At 34.6% G+C, this 24,308-nt stretch overlaps 1 protein-coding gene across 25 annotated transcripts in view; it reads right to left on the reverse strand.

The window, feature by feature from the left end:
- The window catches only part of ROBO2 (roundabout guidance receptor 2), a 1,322,570-nt gene that overhangs the window by 113,934 nt on the left and 1,184,328 nt on the right, over positions 1-24,308 (reverse strand). For 18 of the 25 annotated variants that reach the window (XM_046002527.1, XM_046002535.1, XM_046002526.1 and 15 more), the window contains exons 6-7: positions 18,909-19,036; positions 14,189-14,200 (exon numbers count right to left, since the gene is read on the reverse strand). In XM_046002527.1, coding sequence (XP_045858483.1) covers positions 14,189-14,200; positions 18,909-19,036 — 140 coding nt within the window. The remainder of the gene's footprint in view (positions 1-14,188; positions 14,201-18,908; positions 19,037-24,308) is intronic. The other 7 variants (XM_046002529.1, XM_046002541.1, XM_046002534.1 and 4 more) reach the window with 1 other exon arrangement.

Below are 24,308 nucleotides of genomic sequence, written 5' to 3' on the forward strand. Positions count from 1 at the left end.
AGATTTGATTTCTGCTAAATTATGCTTTGATACTGTATTCAGTCCAAGCTGGCTTCAATCAAAGTCAGGCTGTTATGCTAATGCCCGCTGGTGGAAGTGAGTGGGTGTTATGGAAATCAGATGGCTGAACACGAGTAGGAAGCATAGGCCATGCATGAGGTGGGCTTGGAGATGAGGGGATGGGGAGACCTAAAGGTTAATCACATCATGTTCTGAGTTGTTTTTACAGGAAAATATGACTTTCTATGGCAGACATGAACATGGAGATCGTCATGCGGCAGTTGCATATATTAATATGTGACAGGATGGTTACAGACACACTCAGTACATCTTTCTTTGGGTATAATTGTTGCCTGAGTGAGGAAGCTTCTTGTTCTGTAATAAACATTTGGAACTTTATATCTTAAGCAAAGTAGAGAATATTTATTTGCTATTTAATATTTTTGCTTGTTATATAGTCTATAATATAGTCTATAAGCGTATTTGAAAAGCACATTCATTTACCATATGCTTGGGTTAAAGATATGCTGAGTCACAAATTGCTTAATACAAGGACAATAATTAACATGAACTGTGTGTCCATTCAATGCCAGGCAGTGGATGGTGTTAAACCATTCACAGGCATTATCTCATTTAATACTCAAAGAACCTTATGTATTAACTACTACCATTATGATATGAAGATCATCAAGCCAAAGCTCACAAAGGGCACATGGGTTTTTAAAGATTAAAGCACTAGGTCAGAGGATAGGTTTGACTTATGGTCCATCGAATGTCATAGTTGGGCCTCTTAAACACTGAGCTTTTAGATTAATTCAATTGACTTCCAACCATGATCTGATTAAAATTTGCCATCTCTAGTACCAGACAGAAGGGTAAGAATCATATGTTATGATTTCCAATATGGTATAAGGATGTTTAAATCATAACATTGTGTGTTTCCTGAATAATTGCTTTGATTATTAAGTAGCATAAAACATATGATCTTGCTCTCTCTGTACCCCTGAAAGTACACCTTTCTCAAGTATATTTATTTCAAGTCATTCTTTATTCAAAAACCAGGGTGCTTGTTCCCCTGAGTGTAGCATTTGGCTACACTGGCCTGAGATTTTACCATCCTGATACTCACTCATCCCCAGACCAGCTCTGGTATTTCAGCAGAACAGTCTACTTTTAACCACTTGCACGGGTATTGCCTTGTTCCCGAGGTTCACCCATCTCTTTATCTATTATTCTTTTATCCAACTTGTTGACAATGATTAGCCTGAGCACACTCCATGTTCTACTTTCTCGTGTTTCTTCCACTTTAAAGTACCTGCTCTTGAGGAACCTCCATGCTGTTTTCTGGGCTCTCTATTCTGTTCCACTGGTCTATGTGTCTGTTTTTGTGCCAGTACCATGCTGTCTTGATGATGACAGCTTTGTAATAGAGCTTGAAGTCCGGAATTGTGATGCCACCAACTTTGACTTTGTTCTTCAATATTCCTTTGGCTATTCGAGGTCTTTTCTGGTTCCATATAAATTTTAGGATTATTTGTTCCATTTCTTTGAAAAAAATGGATGGTATTTTGATAGGGATTGCATTAAATGTGTAGATTGCTTTAGGTAGCATAGACATTTTCACAATATTTATTCTTCCAATCCAGGAGCATGGAACATTTTTCCATTTTTTTGTGTCTTCCTCAATTTCTTTCATGAGTACTTTATAATTTTCTGTGTATAGATTCTTAGTCTCTTTGGTTAGGTTTATTCCTAGGTATCTTATAGTTTTGGGTACAATTGTGAATGGGATTGACTCCTTAATTTCTCTTTCTTCAGTCTTGTTGTTGGTGTACAGAAATGCAACTGATTTCTGTGCATTGATTTTATATCCTGACACTTTACTGAATTCCTGTACAAGTTCTAGCAGTTTTGGAGTGGAGTCTTTTGGGTTTTCCACATATAGTATCATATCATCTGCGAAGAGTGATAGTTTGACTTCTTCTTTACCAATTTGGATGCCTTTAATTTCTTTTTGTTGTCTGATTGCTGAGGCTAGGACTTCTAATACTATGTTGAATAGCAGTGGTGATAATGGACATCCCTGCCGTGTTCCTGACCTTAATGGAAAAGCTTTACCCTATGACCCAGCAATTGCACTACTGGGTATTTACCCTAAAGATACAAACATAGTGATCCGAAGGGGCACGTGTACCCGAATGTTTATAGCAGCAATGTCTACAATAGCCAGACTATGGAAAGAACCTAGATGTCCATCAACAGATGAATGGATCAAGAAGATGTGGTATATATACACAATGGAATACTATGCAGCCATCAAAAGAAATGAAATCTTGCCATTTGCGACGACGTGGATGGAACTAGAGCGTATCATGCTTAGTGAAATAAGTCAATCGGAGAAAGACAACTATCATATGATCTCCCTGATATGAGGACATGGAGAAGCAACATGGGGGGGTAGGGGGATAGGAGAAGAATAAATGAAACAAGATGGGATTGGGAGGGAGACAAACCATAAATGACTCTTAATCTCACAAAACAAACTGGGGGTTGCTGGGGGGAGGTGGGATTGGGAGAGGGGGAGCGGGCTATGGACATTGGGGAGGGGAGGCGAACCATAAGAGACTATGGACTCTGAAAAACAACCTGAGGGTTTTGAAGGGTCAGGGGTGGGAGGTTGGGGGAACAGGTGGTGGGTGATGGGGAGGGCACGTTTTGCATGGAGCACTGGGTGTTGTGCAAAAAGAATGAATACTGTTACGCTGAAAAAAAAATAAATAAATAAAAAGGGAAAAAAAAAAAATAAAGTACCTGCTCTTGCATTGCAAATGCAATGCTTTGCATTGCCTTTTTTTGTCTCTATTCTTCCCCCTGCCTCGCTCTGCTGTCTTGCTTCCTCAGTTCAGTTGTAACTTCTTACTGGAATGGGGGGCTACCATCTGCATTGAAATGCAATCTTTATTTGGCCTGAAAAAGCCCCTAACAGTGAATGTTAAATGAATGTCTTGAAATCTGAAATTTAAAAAAAAAGTTCTCGATCTAAAGCAAATACTCAATGTCTTTTCCATTTTATCATACTGGAAGGATATGACACATCCCTACCAGAGACAGTGACTCACTATTGTAGCAGTTTGGGTGGAGCGATGCCAAGGAAAATACGTTGTTTGAAAATAATCTCCCAACTGATTCTGAAATGTCCTTCTGTAGAGAATGCCCCTGTACCATATTGGAAACTTCTGACACAAAGACTACAAATGAGTAGGCACCACCCCAGAGTGGGTGTTGACAACAACAACATAGAAAAATAGAATAATTATGTAACAACCAATTCTAGACTTTCCTGAAAAGATAGGCTTACTCCCACCAACAATAAAAAGTGAGAAGTCATTTCATTAAAATGCAGTATAGAGTGGGAATAAGAGATGAATGTTTACTTAGTTTACCATCAGAACAGACTAACTTCTAATTGATAAATGATTGTTTCTTCAACTTACCTAATTCTATTTGATTTTTACTATTTAACACTTCATTTGACTTCAAAAGAATTTCTGTTAGTAATATTGGAAATGCATAATGTCATAAAATATTTAATTCGAAGCTTATTAACACATAATTCATCTTAGAGGAAGCAGCGCATATAAAAGGAAAACATAATTTTAGGGATATAGGATTTAAAATAATCCCTTTTATAAAGTCTGTTTAATCACATTTAATTCATTTGTCATTATTTTCAAGGAATACAAGTAATCAAATTGCTAAATTACGTACCTTTCCAGCTCACCTCTTTCTTACTGAGTTCACGGCATTAACTCTTCTAGATGAGTTCTATGCCTTCTTTCTCAGCCAGCATCTTACTTCTAGCTAATATTAAAAATTCCATGGGAAAATTCCAACATCTAACCTTTTCTTTTAATAATAATGTAGTAATTATCTATCCATATATATGCTTCTTCAATAAGCTAATGTCTCTTTGTAAGTATAAATATATATAAATTTATCTATATATTTGCTTCCTGAATGTCAATATGAAAAAATGAAAGTACCAAATGGCATACTGCTTTCATAAATGTGAAAAGTAAAGAAAATGTTCAAGGACAATAGAATGGCTACAAAGAACCACAATCCTTATATTCTTCATCCATTTCGACTTTCCATTCTACTCTACCTATGAAACATCTCCAGTATACAAATTGCTTTCAGCCTTGTATGAATAAAGACGTGTTACAATTATGCAGCTATTTTAGAGCTACTTTCATGGAATTTATTGATCGTGGGAAGACTACTTTTTGAGGGTTCACATAATAGCTAGAACTCTAAAAGTAATGCATGATTATTCAAAATCTGAAGATTAAATTAAGTCATGGTTAGTCAAATGAATTCCACAGTGTGACTATAAAATAATGAAAGTGGCCTTCTAAATTGTCATATACAGTAGGCAATTCCAAGGAGTATCAAAAGTACTGAGCTTTAGTAGTAAATATGACATACACACACAAGTATGCATGTTTGATAATCATGGTGAAAATCATTTTCTAAAATTTATATTCACACATAATATACTCCTCCCTGAAAAGGAACAATGCAAATATCAGAATGAAACATTTCTATGATTATCTAGAGTGCACAGAATGCCTTTGAAAAGAATAAGTTCATTTGGTTCAAAATATCTTGAATTTTTGGGTTTTATAGGCAAGCATATAAAAACTGTTATAATAAACAGCTATATGCACATAACTATTTGTATTTGGTCTTAATTGTTTTTTAAAGACATCACTGGAAAACATCACAGTAGCAAAATTTATGCTAGAAATGAATTCAGATGTTGGTTGGCACTTTAACCAACCACAAACATTTACTGGTTTCGATTTGTGCTAGGGTCTGAGGGTACTAAGACCTCTGTCCCTGAAACTCATTGGCTACAGAGGAAAGTCACATGAAGACAATCAAGTATGACACAACATGAAGAATATGGTGAGGGTGTAATACAGGATGTTCTACCATTATGACAATAACTTGACTCAGTCTGTCTCCAACAATTGAGGAAAGCATGGAGAAAGGAGGAGAGAGAAAGACAGAAAGAGACAGGTTGAATCTTCTTTGAAATTAAGTAGATAAGGAAAGGAAAGAGGGAATTTGTTCTTCACAGAGGGAAAAAATGCATGCATTATGACAGAGATGCGAGTTTCTCTGACTGCAACAGCTATCACCCTGACTAGCCTGCATCACCACCTTTGGCAATCCTGATCAGTCTGTTAAACTGAAGGATTATGTTGGTGGAACCATGAATTTTTTCCATGTAAATAATCTTTATTGGCTTTAGCCTCTGATGATAGTAAATAGTTCTACGTTGCAATAAATGTAGTAGTTAATTCCTAAAGTAACTAAGTTGGGTACGTTTAAGATACTTTTAAACATTATTATATTCCAGTGTACTAAAACAGATTTCATTTTGATTATAGGTAAATATGGGAATCCCTGCAGCTGTAGGAAATCATTCTGAGATTCAACATGCAAATTTCATAGACATACCAAATTCTATAAGAGTTATAAATTGAGAATGCCTAGAAAAATCTGACAAAATTTTAAACAAATTCTGAATTGTCAAGCACATTTCATATATCATTCTGTCCCTTATCAACAGTAAAACTACTGTTCTTCTTGCTTTCCTGACTGACTACATACTAAAATACTGAGGACAAAATAAAATCTTATTTTCTCTAAGGGACTGTTCATTTTCAATAACAAACAAAAAACAAAAAAACAAAAAAACAAACCCAAATATTAACTTAAAAGCTAACTAATTATTAAATAAAGCAATGTTTAGATTAGAGTTTTAAATGATCTCATTTTTCACCAACAGAAAAAGAATAGTTGAGAGAGTAGTGAAGAAAATTCTATCTAGATCCTAACCTGGGAAAACTAGACTTTTCCACATTGCAGATAGAAGGCGCTGTAAATATGGGGGTGTGGAGAGGATTCTTCAAGTAAATGGTGAGACAAGACATCCATTTTCACTCACTTAACCTGTCAACTTGCCAGAACTGTCATGTCAGCACTCCAGCTAAACCACGAAGGCTGATCACATCCCATTATCTCATTTTTTTTAGAAAAAGATTGCATGAAGATGCCAATCAGAAAAAAAAAAAAACAAAAAAAAAACCAAGGGGAAAAAAAAACTTGCAACCAAGGAACAAATGTACTGATGCTGAAGGGCTGCTTAGTTAACGGAATTTTAATATGCAACTGCAATGTTTCTTAATAACATTAATTACACGCTTAGTAAGGCACCATCCTAACTCATTAGTGCCTTCTTTTTGTTGTATTTTATCTCCTCCTAGCAGAATGGAGACTATGTGATTGGCCTGCTACCATTAATGTTGCTTCATCTTTTTATAGCACTATTTAAAGCTGCTTGCATAAACATTTTCAGGCAAGTATTACCTATATATGCATATGTGTGTATCAGTTAACTGCACCACCATTTGGCTTGCCCCTACCACTTGTAAGTGTTATGCTAGACCTAGAGGCAACAGAACGGTAAATGCAACAACGTATTTACTAACAAAGAGTTAACAGTTTTTCAGGACAGATGAAAATAATATCCCTAATAAATCTGGAAAGCATTGCTTGCCATAAGAGACTTTAAAAGGCATTCGGATATATTTTAACTCCAAATTTAATTTAACTTGGTAGCTTATATATTTTTAATGAATCTAATTATGAGCTATTCCCTTGAGTGATATTTAATATGTTTAAATAAGTAGTGTCATAATTCAACTGTCATGCATATAAATTTTAGGTGTAATGTATACCATAATATCTATTTTATAGTACATAGAAATACACACAAATATATATAGGTATCATGATATTTCTGTCAACAAATTAGTATAACATGCAAATGAAAATTTTCACTTTCTTAGAAGGTGTGATTAAAATATTCTTGCTATTTCTTTATGGCAGTAGCCAGTCAAATCTCTTAACACTAATCTCCTAATACTGCTTCAGTCCAGAGTATTTATATTATTTTGATATTTATAGTGCTTTAATTTTAATTATTAAGTTAACATATTTAGTGTTTATTTTATTCTTATTTTAATAAACTCTGAAATTGATGAGTATTTAAGATTTTTGATACTTAGGTTAAGATAATGGAGTAAAGGCTTATTTATTTATTTATTACAAGAGAATTTTATTCTTTATTTTTTTTCTTTATTTATTACAAGAGAAATTAATAATATAGATAAACTACGTAGCTCAAAAACACAAATGGTGAAGTACTTCTGTCAAACATAGTCAAGTCTGGAGAAAATGAGGAAGCATGGTAAATACCAACTAGCCTCTATCCACAATCCTCTATCAATACCAATTTCATAAAAAATATCTGCTTACAATGTGAGAGCCCATCCCATGGTCCTTTGATGAGAAGAAGAAAAAATTTAGAGTCAAGAAGGAGACTTGGACAATATGAGATATGACTTTGTAGAAAACCAGTTAAAATGCAGAAGTTGAGCAGAAGGTACTGAAAGAAAGGGAAAGCCAAGCCTAATATGAATAGCAAAATTGCAGGGTGGCCTCCACAACCTTCACTTTCTGGAGACACTCCCATGATTATGTGATATCTCATGACAAAAGGAGTTGTGCCAATGTAATTAAGGTTACTAATCAGTTGACCTTAAGATAGAATAATCAGATGGGTCCAACCTAATTAGATGAGACAGTTCCATGAGGAAATTTTCTCTAGCTGATAGAAGAATGAAAGATCCAACAGACCACTGCTGAATTTGAAGGCTGTGACGGCCATGTGCAAAGGCTGGCAAGTGAACTGGGACCCACTATTGGCAGCCAACAAATAAGGACATGGGGATTCTAATCCTATAGCCCATGAAGAACTTAATTTTTTTTTTTTTAAGAGAAGACCACTCCAGTTAGGTCCTTTTTTGTTTGTTTGTTTTAAGATTATTTATTTATTTATTTGACAGAGAGAGAGAGAGAGAGAGAGAGAAGGCACACCAACAGCAGGAGCTGCAGGCAGAGGGAAAAGGAGAAGCAGGCTCCCTGCTGAGCAGGGAGCCCAATGTGGAGCTCGATCCAAGGACCCCAGGATCATGACCTGAGCAGAAGGCAGATGCTTAACTGACTGAGCCACCCAGGCACCCTCAAAGAACTTAATTCTGTCAATAAAACTGAAAGAATTTTTAAGTGGATTCCTTTGGACTTCCAGAAAAAAGCTCAGCCTAATCAAAACCTTGCTTTTATCCTGTGAAGTGATAGGTAGAGGACTCAGGTGAGTCTGTTTGGACTTTTTACCTATAGAACTGTGGCCTAATAAACAGGGTGCTAATGAAGTTGCTCAATTTGTGGTTATTTGTTACACAGCAGTAGAACATGAATACATCTATAAACCACCTTTATTATGAAGCAGGGCTTATGAAGAAAAATGAAGAGGAAATCTCATAAGGACTACAGAGAGCTTCTAACTTAAAGAGATCTGCTGTTTACCATCCAGGTCACTAGCATATTGAGAAGAAATAAAAACTTTTTGATAAACTATTCAAGATAACATCCACACAGAGGCTGCTGAATGACCCTGGTACTTCCCATTTGCTCTTCTCCAAACATGCGAACTCTAATCTTCAGCAGTTAACTAAATGATTAATAATCAGCTAGGGTCTAAAAATAGGATATATATAAAATAAAAGAAAACAAACTGTACATTAACTAACTGTTTAATTATTGACAGAAAGAATATAATCAATTAGTCAATGAAAGAAAGAGAATCTAGATCTTCAATGAATTACCCAAGGAAACACAGAAGTACTTTAAATAGTTGTCCATAGTCTAAATGATGTTACACACAACAGGCCCTCTCTTTTTAAAAAGAATCAAACTTAAAAAAAAAACCCAAAACCCTCAAAATGTAATAAAAGAGCTCAAAGGTAACTAGAGATGAAAACTATTATATTTAAGATTAGCAAGGAAATGATGAAAAGAGAAAATAAAATTAAATAAAATATATTTAAAAAATATATTTCACAAACAAAAAAAATGATACAATTGAAAAAATTAGGGAGATTATTTAAGCATTAAGAAATCAGACAATATGAAATAAAAATACTTCAAAATTATTATACAGAAGTTAATAAATATGGAATTGAGACAAAGCAAAACTTCATAACTCATGGGAGACAGAAAAGAGACAGAAAAAGATAGTCAAAGATAAGAGAGAAGAAAACACTGTTGAAACAGAGTAAATTCAAGCATGAATCTGCAGATTCAAGGGGCTTGTGTCCTGGGGATATTAGCTACAGTGTGATCAGGACCAAGATATAATCTAGCAAGGTTCTAGAAGAAGGGACTACATTGGTCCTCAAATCATTAAAGGGAATCTCAGCCTAAGATAAAAATATTCCATAAACCTCAGACTTGACTACAGTACCAGTCCAATACTAAAACTTTCACCAAGGTCTGAGAAAAAAAAAAAAATATGACTCAAGAATTTTATACCTATCCTTTACTTTAGAGGCAGTGAACAGACCTTGTTGAACACACAGACCCTTGCAGAAGAATCAAGTCAGCGACTAAAACCGGGCAAGCTTGAGAAGTAGCCCGTACTTGTTCTTCACTATAAGAATTAGCATTAGCTTAAGATATTTTAAATGTTTCACATTACAGAAACTCTGTTGGAACGTACAAGACAAAACAGAATGCATTTTTTTAACCTACTATTTAATCAAAACATATGGAGCAATGAAAAACGTGATGCTTAATAAAAATTAAATGGGACTCTGCATAAGGTAGCTAATTAGCACCAGGTGCAGGAAACATTAAGTGCTTGTAGGAGGGAGATGATTACCTCAGGTCATGGGGTAACAGCTTGTCCCAAGAAGAAATTCTGCAAGGAATAAAATTATAGGTTTCCTTCCAAGACACACTCAGGATGCCTTTTGCAGAAAAGTGGATCTTGACATGAAAGGGTTCATATATAATACCTACATGTTTTCTGATTAAGAAAAAGAAAGCCTGGAATATTTCCAATATCAAGTTAAATTATATACAGCACCTAAAGTTTTCCAGATTTCAAGGTGGGAGGGAGGGTGGTGGTGTCAGAAAGATCAGTTGTGTTATTCTGTAAGTAATGTCTGCTTTATAATTTGCCTTGAATGAGTTTTTCAACTATTCATTTTTTATTGGACCCCTTGGTGGTCTCAAAAATGTGTTGTAGAGCCCCTTAAAACAAAACTACACTTCAGGTCAAAACGGAACTTTCTATAATGAGGATATGTTTAATTTTTGTGTTTAAGCAGTGATAAGATTGGAAAAAAAAAAAACAATGTCCCCAGAGATTTTTGTTTAGAATACTGGCTGCTTCTTAAAAATAGTAATTTTTTAAAAATGGGAATTTTGCCTCAAACCTGTATATTTCTCAATACCTACAAACTCTTGTGTGCCCAGTTATATTCTTTCATCCTAAGGAAACATACCTTTGAGTCACTAACTAAGGAAATACGTAGAAGATTCCCTAAAGTTGTGTATTGCCAGTTTGTTTGTGATATTTTAAACAAGTTTTTACCTGATGCCCACAGCTTTTAGCTTCCATATGGGAGGCAGTCAGCATCTAGCATATGGTCTACATGATAGAAAACGGAGCAGGGCTCAGCTTCACTCCTAAGGCAGCTGGTAGATTTGACAGTTCTCTTCCAATTACTCATCATGTTTTGAGTTGCTGTAGGAAAAAATGTGTTGCCTATCTCCAAAATAGATGTTCTTTTTTATTTTTAAGCTTGGGAAGGGCTTCCAAGAGAAAGTAAGACAGATGGGTATAGGAAGCAAGATATTTATTCCATTTTCTGCTGTCAGTTCCCTTATCAGAACTTATCAGAAGAGTTTTCCAAATAAATGAATATTTCAGCATTCTTAGTTAACTCTGTCCTAGGATGTACTTTTGCTTCTCATACAAAGAATGCCTTCGGAATAGTAAAAAGTCGAAGCCTCAGAAAGGGCTGGCAGACTTTTAATAATCAAAGTGGCATTTGTCTGAATTTTGTGGTAACCAAATTATGGAAGTTGCATTAAAGGACTCCTTTTGAAACGTTGACTTCTCCAATGAGCAAGTGAAATCTGGGAACGCTTTTCTCCATTGGCAAGTATGTAATTGACTGCTTTCAGTGATATTTCTCCCCCTGAGGATCCTGTAAGTCGAGAGCTTTTCCTGCAAGCTCAAAAGTAGACCAGAAGGTGTTTATTCCAACTGCAAATTGCATAGTGTTGCCAATTATTTAATTCAAATGCAGGTCATAAGAGTTATCCATTTCGACAAAACTCCCAGTTTGGGGATTTATAATGATTTCTAAATGGGCTTTCCACATGGACTACCAAGTTGTTGTGGTTGTTTTTTTAATCCTGTATGTAATGTAATGATTGATTTCTGAAACTATAGCTATTCTGGAATTTGCATATATTTCTAATTTTCTTTCAAAAGCTTTACATAGGAATTATCCCTCGAATTTTCTCTAAGTTTTAGATATTTGGTACATATTTCTTCACCTAATAATCTATACTGGACTTCAAAGCTGGATTTTCTCCCCTTTCTGTGATTTCTTCTTTGTGGAATACCCTTTATGTTATTGCTAAGAACTTCAAAGTTGAAAAACTTGCATTTCAAACCACTAACAAATATTAATATTAATGCACTTTGTTAAGAGCTTCAAAGTTGAAAAACTTGTGTTTTAGTCAACTAACAATATTAATATTAATAGTTTTCTATTTGACTACTTAATTTATGATTTACTTGATTTGTATCTTCTGACCTTATAAAAAAAGGTTGGCATATCTATAGCTGCTGAATTAAAACTCATGTAAAAAGTTTATGCAAAGAAAAAGCAAGCTAATTTCCTCATTATCAATCTCATCTTTGGTGATCTAAGAAAAGCATATCCAATATTCCGTTTCCAAAATTAATAGCAGTTGTCAAGTTTAAAGTATAGTTCTTCATATTTCTGAACACTGTTATAAGTCATTGGAGATAGATTTATGAAATGACAGACTTTCCCAGAATAAAATACAATGTGTCAAAAAGTTATTCTTTAGTTCCAGTCCAATGGGAATTTAAGAAATCATTTAAAACAAGAATAAAAACAGAAATAACTTTGAAATCCTTGTAGGTGACGAGTATATCTCAATGCTCCCTGTACATCACATTTGCTAATCAATGTATATCTTTTTTTTGTTATTTCTTGTTTTAAATGTATTGGAAATCATGAACATATTGTTTTCTGTCCTGGAAATTTGTGAGATAATATAAATCATGTGGTCATGGTTTATTAGCATAAGGTTTCTATATGTAAAGATCTACAATTTAAATGTCATTTTCCTTTTAACTTGCAAAGTTACCTTATTATTTCCCATTCACTTTTTAATTTTAGATGTCATACCATAGATAGGTAAAGTTATCGTTAATAGGAATTTGTACAAATACCAAAAAATAAGGCTTAAAATGTAACGTATTCCCCTATTTCCTAACATCCCCAATTGTAAAAAATCATGATCAATTTAATAATTGTGTTTGAAGAAAAATCACTGCATTTTTTTTTTAAAGATTTTTATTTATTTATTTGACAGGGAGAGATCACAGGTAGACAGAGAGGCAGGCAGAGAGAGAGAGAGAGAGGGAAGCAGGCTCCCTGCGGAGCAGAGAGCCAGATGCGGGGCTCGATCCCAGGACCCTGGGATCATGACCTGAGCTGAAGGCAGCGGCTTAACCCACTGAGCCACCCAGGCGCCCCAAATCACTGCATTTTACATTCAAATTAATTGTAACCCATAACTGTGTTTCAAAAATATAAAAATACAATATAATATATGTCTCAGAAATTAAGAATATGTTAACCAATGTTGACATACAAAGCGTTTTCGCATATATAAGCAATCTTGAGCTTATTTCATTCCTGCAACAGCTTTGAGAAGTCAATACTACTCTCTCCATTTTATAGATGAAGTGACCTAGGATCAGGGATATTAAACAGTTATCAAAGGAAGTACTGCTCAGAAGTAGTAGACCAGAAACTCAGATTGGGAAACCAAAGTTCTAATTTTCTGTGTTTGCTATCTATGCAAGAATATACTACATAACAATAAGGTTTGTAAATGTTTCAACTAATGAAAAAAATGTTATGAGTGGACCAATATATATCAAATGTCAACGTCAAGTCAGTGTATTAAGAGGGCTTTGGAAGTTAGATGGAGCATTTATAAACCTTGTGTCAAATCAAATAACTTATTCAAGTATTTTTTGATATATTAAAAAAGCACTATAGTAAATTCATTCATTCATCCATCCATCTGTCCATCCATCCATCCATCCATCCATCCATCCATTTATGCATCCATCTGTTCATTTACTTATAACACAATTACCAAGATTTATTTTATTTAAACACATTTGTTGGTTGGTTAAGCGAAACTTTAAAAGAGATGCAAAAAGGTTATAAAATCAGTGAATTTGATAAGGTCTTATTTTCCAAATGTTTACAAATAATTACCACTTAAATTACTGCAAATGCAAACTGTTAGCTTCAATTTTGTACAGTCAATGAAGGATGAGAAATATTAAAACCACACCAACTTTGCATGTCAAAGAACACAACTCATCCTTCCCTTTTCTTCTTAGTGTAAGCATCTACTTAGAACCTGAAACATTCTACCAAATTTTGTTTAAATAGGAAAACAGACAATAAGTATACAGGAGTTAAAAGTGCCATTACAAAGCAAGGACTTGAAGCAGTTTAAAAATCAAAGAAGTGCATCAAGTAATAAAACCTTTTAATTTAGTTCCTAATCATTTATCTTAATGAATATCAAGCATAACTATTAAGTTATTATTTTATATATACAAGAAAAAAGGAATTATTATGTTTATGTCTTTAAGAAAGGTTAGCAGTTTCTAGTATTAAACATTCATATATTACTTTCCATGAAAATCATTACCTATTCATTCTTACTCTTGTAGGTCACTACAAAATGGCTTATCAAAGTGATGAAAAGATCTGGAGCAACTTTTACAGAAGATCGTCCCATAATATTTGAACATGGATGAATAAATATATTTCATTCTATCAAATCCTACTATGCATGAGTTATGAAGCATTGTACAAAGCCATGCTAAATGGATAGAAGGATGGCTACTTACCAACAGGGCGAGCTGTAGACATTACAATGGTGTGGTGAGAACATAAAGAAGAAATTAAAAAAAAAAAGAAAAGAAAATTATCAGAATGCATGATGTGTAATGTTAACATTTAAGTATGGACAGTAGAGTGATCTCTAGTCTTATAATTCAAGTATGAACAGGATGTCTGAGTTTGACTAAAACTGAAATTATAATTCTAAGAAAATAATTCTTTTCATTCCAGAATTAGCTCTTTGTGAATTGAGAGATATTTTATGTAAAGTCGTATTGTCATCACTTACTATAGTTCTTATTTCAAAGAACTTTTTAAATACCCTGTATCACCCCAAAGTTAAGAACCTGATGAATATAACTATTCAAGTCACAGACTGGCAAATGTCATGTCAATAAAAGAAGGCCTCACTGTCTGATTTAAATAGCAATTGGATTTTAAGCATGGTTAGTCAGAACCATTACAAGGACTATAGAAAAGCCCCTGACGCTGCTTTTCAGCCAGTAATAAGTTAAGATCACATCACTTTTCATCCGTGGACAGGGTGGATGAAAATAAAACAAATATGTTGGAACATCCTTAGAGATTTCAACTGAGTAGCTCCCTAACTACTGTTAAGCTTTTTTTTTTTTTGTCTTTTCTTTCTCTTTCTTCATTTCTTTCTTTCTTTTTTTTTTTTTTTTTGGCAGAGGGCAGGAAACAATGAGTGACAAGTTGATCCTTGTTCACACTGAGAACGGCTTTCAAACTGCTGCTTCAACAAATTATTATTATATTTTTTATTATACCATAACTCAATCACTAAAATCAGGCTGGCCCTGTTATTATGCACAGCAATTGAGAGAGACACACATGGGCTCAATAATACTTTCTTTAAAGAGAATAAAGCCAAATCAATTTAGATAGTAAACCACTTCATATAAAAGCAATGAACAAATATAAAACATACGGTGCCATTATTCAAGTGAAGAGGAAATACATTTAATAGCATTTGAATTATTATGAACTCTTATATTCAAAATGTAAACTTACACAACAAACAGTGTTTTGCCCACGTCCCCGTGGATAAAGCTCTAGTGTGCATACAACATAACTCTAGAATTTAGGGTAGTTTGGTCTTCATGATGCCTCATTGGACGCAATGAGATAGATATAGCCACTGAAACCATATTTATAGGCATCCATTCACTCAACCAATACATCATGATACTAGCTTTGTGCATTCTCTGAAACAATAAGGAGTTGCCTCTGTAGGAGATTCATGGCCTTATAAGATTATTTACAATGAAAAGGGGGAAATTCAGATAATTCAAAGAAGAGTAAAGCAATCATAGCAGCAGGATGAAAATTTTAGCTCAGTGACCCTCTGGTGCGTCCCACAGCCTATGAGGGGTTTGCCATAGCAAGAGGAAGAAAATCAGAAAGCTGCCCAGTCCACAGTTTCTTTCTTGGGGGCAAGTGAGCACAAAAATAACAACCAAGAACAAGACAGCAGACTAACATCATAAAGCTGTGCCTCATTCGAAAGATGTATCTCTTAATTTTGTTAACGTCTGGTAGAAAAAGAACTTTCCCTTTTGGTTTTGAATTTGCATTTTTCAGGTGCCCTCTCAGGCTGAATCCCCAACATAATGCTTCATTTAGAAACCAAAAGGCATTTTGAATCTACTGATATTAAAGAGAGAAAAAGAAGAAACCATGGCGAAAAATTGGGCTTAAAAATATAAAATATATTTCCATTTCACTTAGTGTAATTTTATTTAAAAGAAAAAAAAGGTTTTATTGCCCTAAAAGCAAGACAGTTTTTTTTCCAATGAAGTCTTAATTTATTCAAAGCCAATTTGAATAACTGAAAATGGGAAAAATGTGTTTACAAATATGCAGTTGTGCTAACTCATTTTGGACCCATTTAAAAGTGCTCTATTAGATCATGAATTATTTGACTAGAATATAAATGCTAAGAGGTTGGCTGCTGTCTAGCATTATTTCTTTCTAATTTTATGTTTGTCAAGTCAGCAAAGGGAGTTACTTGCTGTTAAGTTTAATTTTATAATCTATTTTCACCTTACTTTAAAGTAGAAAACAACTAAGTAAATCTCTGTTTCAGATTTTGACTATAAAAGTCCTTTTCCTTTTCCCCAACTGGACTTCATGATAAAATTTTAGCAGAAACATACCAATTATACTTCTCGTTTTTGTTACATAGCAACATTTTATCCGAGGGAAAAAAAAAAAAAAACCTAGCAGGTGGATGTTTTCAAAATCAGCAAATTAAACTAAACTGTGTCCCTGCATTAAATGGATGAAAATGGATGTGGCCTCTTGGTCAGTTGACCCTGTTCTAATAAAACAATCCAGGGAAGGGCTAAACATTTCACGTATGTGCACAGAAAAATGAGCACAGAAAAAAAATAAGTCGTAGATAATATGCGTTTTCTCCTGTCAACCTCTTAGCATGAGAAGTTCCAACTGCTTTTTCTAACGATAAAAAATATTTTTAAACAATATTTTACTCCACATTCTATTGTATCATGGAGATTTTCTTTTTCTTTAACCCTATTTTTGAGGTTTCAGTCTTAGATGAGTAATAAATACATACCACACAGATTAAACTCTCTAATCCATCTACAGGACACAGATTAGGGGAGAGACCATTTAAGGTTTGCTGATTTAAAAAAAATCCTATTAAAAACAAAAAAACTCTATTAGTTTTTTAAGTTAGCTAGAAACATCCATGTGAGAGGAGCATGCTTTGTTAAATGAAATGTTAAACCTGCAACTTTCAACAAATTATGAAAACAATTAGCTGGGAAATATCTCAAAGCAAACAGACCACTTCATGTCTTATTCATCCAAGCATTCAAGTATAAAAAGAACCCTGCTGCTTCTATAAACAAACAACTCCTCACATTTTTCTCACCATTTGTTTAGTCAGCAAATATTCTTTAAATGGAACATTTCTTGGTGGGTTGTTTATTTTTTTTCCCCCCACTCACTTCAGAAACAACAAAAAAACAAGCTTTGGGGAAAATTTGGTCAGGTGAATTGTTTTCCCAAAGGGTTGCCTAGTAAATGAATACATATAAATATATAATAACCTACAGAGAATGTAGATTCAATGTAGTAATGTGGTTTACAAAGGCTATCGGATTTTGATACTATATAATCAGTCTGTGTGTTTGATGATATATGATGACAGCTTTTGATGATCTGTTAACTCATGAGGAATGAAGATGTTTATAAGCAACGAGCATGCCGATTTTGTCTAAATTTGTTTTGTATCTAAATTCACACAAGAATGTCTCCTGATTGGGTGGGGGGGGGATGGATTTGGTGGAATAAAACTAGAGCGATTGAGAAGTGTGGAATCATCAATATTTTCCAAGTTGTCCAAAGTGCGTGTCTCCTAAGAGTTACCTGGGGGAAAGATAGGTTTTGTTTCTTGGTTTTTTGTTCTACGATTTGGTGCTAAAATCATAGATCAGAAAAAAATGATGGCCCCCACGGAGGACCAACAGGAGAATCCCTGACACATTTCTCACCCATGCAAATTCCTCCAAACCTTTTTGCCAATCATATGAAAACTCCTGGAAGTAAAGCTGCACAAGGGTAGGAGGTGGGATTACACAGGGTGAGACGTAACTGAGACGGGGTGAAAGTCTGCAGCTGACCTTCTCACAAAGAAGGATGAGAGGAGGCATTGGTTAAGGTACTGGAAGACAGGTGGGAAGACTGAGCAGAGGATGTGGTCACCTATCTCTGCCTGATGTTCTGTGAGTGTAAATGATGCCATGGGGGATGCCTATTTGGCGAGAATACGTGTGGATGGCCACACAGTACCCCTTGGTACCCGGGACTCTATGATTTACTTGTGTGGATCAACACTCACCACCAGAAAGTCCATTAATCCATTCTACCTCACTGTGGGGTTAAGTAATGCTTTCTTTCACTTACAAGCAATTCCAGGGAGTCTATAAATGAACGTTATTCCATGAATGAAAAAGTGCATGACACCCAGAAAGTGAAAGTTATTACAGGAGCAACACTGACTATTTCAATTATTTAAGGCCAATGAACTTCACAAATCACCCTCTAAATCAGATTCTCATTGTGGGAGCTGATTTGTATCCATTTTTCACTTTGGAAGTGGTGTTGGTTTTATTTATTTATTTTTTATTGTTGCTTTTTGGATGCTGAAATAAAACAGGATTTCCAACTAGTACTCTCCTGGTATAAACTGACGAACTAGTAAACAGAAAGCAGAGTACCTTTAAAATTGTGACATTTAAAAGAAGTAAATACTTCAAAACCGTGGGTACATAAAAGATTGGTATAAATCTTTTCTATTCTTAAGATTTACTTTTGAACCATCTTAGCTATTATTTATTAAATACAAAAATAATTCCCTCAAATAATCATCCCTCTGAACCCAAATTTGAAAGCAATTTTATTTCAATTAATAATAGAAATTATAACTATATTATAATATAATTATTATTATATTATTATATTATTATATTTATATTATATAATATAATAATATTATATTATATATAATTATAATATATTATAAAATATATTATTTTATAATAATAAAATCTAGGCATCTTAACAATAATAATAATAATAAAAGAGTGTAAGCTATTGTTTTGACTGTGAGTTCACTTACCAATTTTACCAAATATTAGCCTGTTGATTCAACTGTATTTCACATCTTAAGCTTCTTACCTCGGACTGTGAGAGAAGCAGAGGCTTCTACTTTTCCAACCCGATTCTCAGCAATACACATATAGGTGCCTTCATCTGTACTCATGGCCTTTTTAATTCTCAGTGTGTAATCATCTTTGATGTCATACCTGTGTAGAAATGAACTGGTTTTATTAAATGACGTAGTAGATAAATTAAAATAACACTACATTTTCATCTTCATTTTCCTTTTTTATCATATTTTAACTAAAACAAAACACACGGGCACACATACATAATATTCAGCCACAAAGTGCGATTGTTAGATTCAAGGTGTTACTAAAAAGATGATGAACTTCCTATTGAATCTCTTTCAGCCTGATTATCAGCTACCCATGTTCATACATGTATTAACAACTCTTACTGCATCAAAACTATCAAAGGCATTATTAGCACTTGGACTTTTTTTGGTGGCAGTTCTTAGATAGTAAGTAAGGAATCATGTATATTTCAGTTTCTAGGTGAGTTATATTTTACTATTTTGTAAGTTACACTGTACTTCAATAGATGACTTACTTTTTGGGCATCTTGAATCTAGAGCTGAACTATATTAAAGGAAAAAAATATTTTTCTCTTATTTATTGGCAAATTGACACAAATACATTGTTGAAAGAATTAAGAGGGGGCCGAGTTTTAAAAATTAGTAATATTAACTCTTAATGCACCAACATGCCTGGGAGCAATTTCTGGACACCCTCAGCTCTTTCACATGCATTTATTTTCTCACTTCTACTTTTTTAACAAGTAGACAAGACACTAGTTCATAAAAAGATTACAATATTTTAACATGAATCTGTTGGAATACTTGCATATAAGAATATGCTCTTATTAGATTCTAAGAGATTACAATTACACAAGCAAAATAATGAAGCTATTATCTTTTCTATATGATCTTTCCTCTTGATTTTCACTGACAGTCTTTGTTATTTCACACACATACTTTTGCAATAACTTTCAATGGATCATATGGCCCTTCTCCCTCATACTCATCATACAAGTAAAGCTGTATTTTTAAAATATTGCTTTAATTGGTTCTATCTACTCACAACTAGCTGTGATTTCCTATTGCTTTTAGGAGAAAGACAACATTTTAGGCTTACCATGAAGACTACTATAATCAAATTTCTTCTACTTCTGGCTTTAGCTAAAAGATTAATAGCTTAAGTTTACTACGGTGTAAGACACAGACCTAATAATCGTTCCATTTGATAGAAGTTTACATGACAAAAAGCAATGTCTATGAACCAATCATGCCAACCAAACTTAGTTATCATGCTCTATCCTCCAATTATGGTGGTTATTTTTCTGTCATCACATTTTTCAGTTAAACATCTGCTGATTAAAAAATGTCATAAGCTGTAAGAAAAGCTTTCTCAAACCCTTGTTTGAAACAAACCATTACAACACTTGACAGTGGTACTAACTCCTTGGAACTTACTGCTATACAATCATGGCGCACTTGCTTACACTTTGTACCATTCGTCTATTTTGATGAAGGCAGAGATCCTGCCTGCTTCACTCACTGCTATAGCCTCAGCCCCTAACATTGAGCTTTCAACATCCAGTAGCATAACCGGGTGGTGAAGAGCAGGCTCTGGAGCCAAATGGCCAGAGTTTCAACCTTGGGCTCTACCTCCTCCAATCCGTGTAAAATTGGACAGCATACTTAAACTCTCTGGGTCTCGATTTCTTCATTAGCAAAATGGTGCAGATGATAACACCTATTTCATGAATTGAGAGTGATCTTTGAAGGAGACATTACACAAAGTTCATAAAACTGGCACACAGAAAGCACAATGCATATTTGCTATTTTTATTGTAACTCATAGGATCTCAAGAAATATTGGTTGGATATATGATGAATATTTTTTTTTAAGATTTTTTATTTATTTATTTGAGAGAGAGAGATCACAAGTAGGCAGAGAGATAGGCAGAGAGAGAGGGAGAAGCAGGCTCCCTGCTGAGCAGAGAGCCCGATGTGAGGCTCGATCCCAAGACCCTGAGATCATGACCTGAGTCAAAGGCAGAGGCTTAACCCACTGAGCCACCCCGGTGCCCCTATGATGAATATCTTGTTTCTTACTGATATAAGGGTCAACCAAATCTAAATGGCTGCAAGTGTGCAAATTTGCCACATTTATCTATTAAGGCTTCCTTATGAGCTATATTTATAACTTAGGGCAAGGACGGGGTTGAAATGCATAAGAGAATAATATACATGCAAGCCTGCTCTAAAAACGAGAATAACAACGATTTTGATGATGGGCTCAGAAAAGTTGCTGGTGATCTATTTACTGTCTAATAAAAACTGTATTTCCTACAGTTAGTCTATTCTGCTTAGCTCTGAGATACAAGGATTGAATAAAAATAATGTATTTTGTAGACATTTCTAATTCATCTAAAAAAAAAACTGGATTCTGGCTAGAGTTTGGTCATGGTTCTTGTTTAACTTGGTAAGGTCTCTTCAGAGCTCTCTGAATTTTTATCAAATGCTAAAAGATGGGAAGATAAACATGAATGTCTACAAAGTCCCCTCTGGATCAAACACACATGAAAACATTATTCTGAGTTAAAAAAAAGAAAAAAAAGACACGCATGATTTCTGATTTGTCATTGAGGAAAAAAATTATTAAAAAATTTTATGTTGCCTCACAGTTTAAACAAACAAACAAAGAAGACTCACATGCATTAGCTCACAGCAACCTCAAAATAATTCTCTTGAGGGGCACCTGGGTGGTTCAGTCAGTTAAGCGTCTGCCTTCTGCTCAGATCATGATCCCAGGATCCTGGGATGAAGTTTGACATAGGGCTCCTCGCTCAGCAGGGAGACTGCTTCTTCCTCTCCCTCTGCCTGCCTCCCCTCCCTCTGCTTGTGCTCTGTCTCTTGCTATAGCTCTCTGTGTGCCAAATAAATAAATAAAATCTTAAAAAAAAATAATTCTCTTGAATCTGAAACTGTCATTTTACAGAAGAGGAAACTGACCCCTTAGTTAAGTGAAATGATTTGCTCAAAGTCATTTTACTACTAAAGAGAAAAATCAGAATTCAAATCTTGAACTCTGATCTCAACCTGGTACTTTTTCCACTGTGTCCATACCTCTTTCCTACAGTAAAATACTTCGTTGATTTTTTTTTTTAAGATTTTATTTATTTATTTGAGAGAGAGCACAAACCCATGCACAAAAGCTGGGGAAGGGCAGAAAGAGAGGGGGAAGCAGACTGCCCACTGAGCAGGGAGCCCAGATGCAGGGCTGGATCCCAGGACCCTGAGATCATAACCTGAGCCAAAGGTAGACGCTAAGCCTACTGAGCCACCCAGGTGCCCCTGTTGAATTTTTAATTGTTAACTTAAGACATATATTCCACATTATCTGTATCAATTGGATAGAAATATAACTTTACATTCATCAAACATTTAGTTATACCTTCTGGCAAATTTAACCTCCGGTTAGATAAATTCATTATATAGGAAACAACATGGTAGATAAACAGGGTGAGAGCTACTTATATCTTGCTTTAGTGGTAAGAATATTTACTTATAAATTACAGATGACATAATATTTGAACCTAAAATATGTCTGAAATCAGACTTGCTGAGATTTCTCATTTCTTTAAGGAGTATTTAAGAAAGCCAAGAATAGGAATGGGAACATCGGTGTTTTAATTTTCTTTTGTTTTAAATTGGTTTTTGCTTGTTTAAAACCAAGAGATGCAAGAAATGGTGCACTGTACTCTGTGATTGCAATTCTGTTTTCATAGGAAAAATGAAAAATGAAATACATCTTGGAAGGAATAAAATGAATTAATATTAGCTACTAATGAAAGAGACTACCTTTCAAGGATACCATGCCATTATAAGAAAATAGTGATAAGAAAAGAGTGAATATATATTTTTCTAACTATAGACAGGGTTTCAGAAATGGGTTGTAAAACTATGGATAAGAACAATGGTCTGGTGCTAGGGAAATTCTTGTAGAATATTTATAACATTCCAACTTGGTACAGAAAGTACATACACCAGGTAATAGGCCCATTTACAGTAAAATAGGTAAGCTTTGGAGTAGGGAGAGGTTGGGAGTGATGATTTTTAATGTTCTTCCCCTATATAAAGTGCTTCTTCACTGGAATTTGTTGATGCTTATTAAGCATTGTCTCATTTCAGTTTACCTTTAAAAATCATTGATATCTGAGAAAATTATAATGAAAATTTAATTATTTTAATTACTTTATTCAAGAAATCCCAACATTTAAGGAGATTTACATGTCTCTTACATGCCAGGCACTGCATTAAAATTGGGGATACACGCCTTCAGATTTTGTTTATTTACTGGACAGAGAAAGAGAGAGATAGAGCTCAAGCGCAGGGAGTGGCAGCAGAGGCAGAGGGAGAAGCAGGCCCCACTGAGCCACCCAGGTGCTCCAGGGGATATATGTCTTCATAAGCCTCCAAGCCCAGTGAAATGATTCTCAACTGGAAGAGATGAGATATGACTCCACACAAAAGTCTATCAGAGGGGTGTCTGGATGGCTCAGTGGGTTAAAGCCTCTGCTTTCAGCTCAGGTCATGATCCCAGGGTCCTGGGATCCAGCCCCGCATCAGGCTCTCTGCTCATCAGGGAGCCTGCTTCCTCCTCTCTCTCTCTCTCTGCCTGCTTCTCTCCTACTTGTAATCTCTGTCTGTCAAATAAATAAATAAAATCTTAAAAAAAAAAAAAAAGTCTATCAGAACTACCTCTAAGACCTTCTCCAGCTAACACCTACCTTTCCCCAGTCTAAGGTTTGATATGCACACATTTCTGAGCGCCATGCTGTCTTATCCCAATTAGAAATAATGGCTACAATACACTAGTCCTGATGGGTCCTATCACACAGGGTTATGTAATTTAAAAACAAAACAAACAAACAACAACAACAACAGCTTTGAAGACTCTCAGATATCCCAGGGTGTTCAGAATCTTTAAATTCTCATTTTTTTCACTGGAACTTTGCCTGAGGAAAGATTGTAAATATTATCAGCATTATGGATTTATATAAAATGATTTTGAATATATATAAGATGACTGAACCTTTCCATCAAGAAAAACCCTTCTGCAACCATCCATCATCTTTTGAATCCTATGTGCCACAATCTACCAATCAGTTTTCCAACTTAATTCCTATGATGAGTGACTGCTTCCATTTTTTAATATCTCTGTTCTCTATTAGAAGGTCTCCTATAGATGATAAAAGAAAAAGACTTCTTCCAGAAGTTTCTACTAATGCTATTCCTTCCTGTGCCAACCAGAAAAATGTACTCTCTCTCTTGCATGATACCCTTTTGAGTTTTGCATTTTTTATGAATTTTCTCATTTTAAGTCAACTATTTCTAACCATAAATCATAT

Source organism: Meles meles, chromosome 4 (genome assembly GCF_922984935.1).
Source record: "Meles meles chromosome 4, mMelMel3.1 paternal haplotype, whole genome shotgun sequence".
Classification (NCBI taxonomy): Eukaryota; Metazoa; Chordata; class Mammalia; order Carnivora; family Mustelidae; genus Meles; species Meles meles.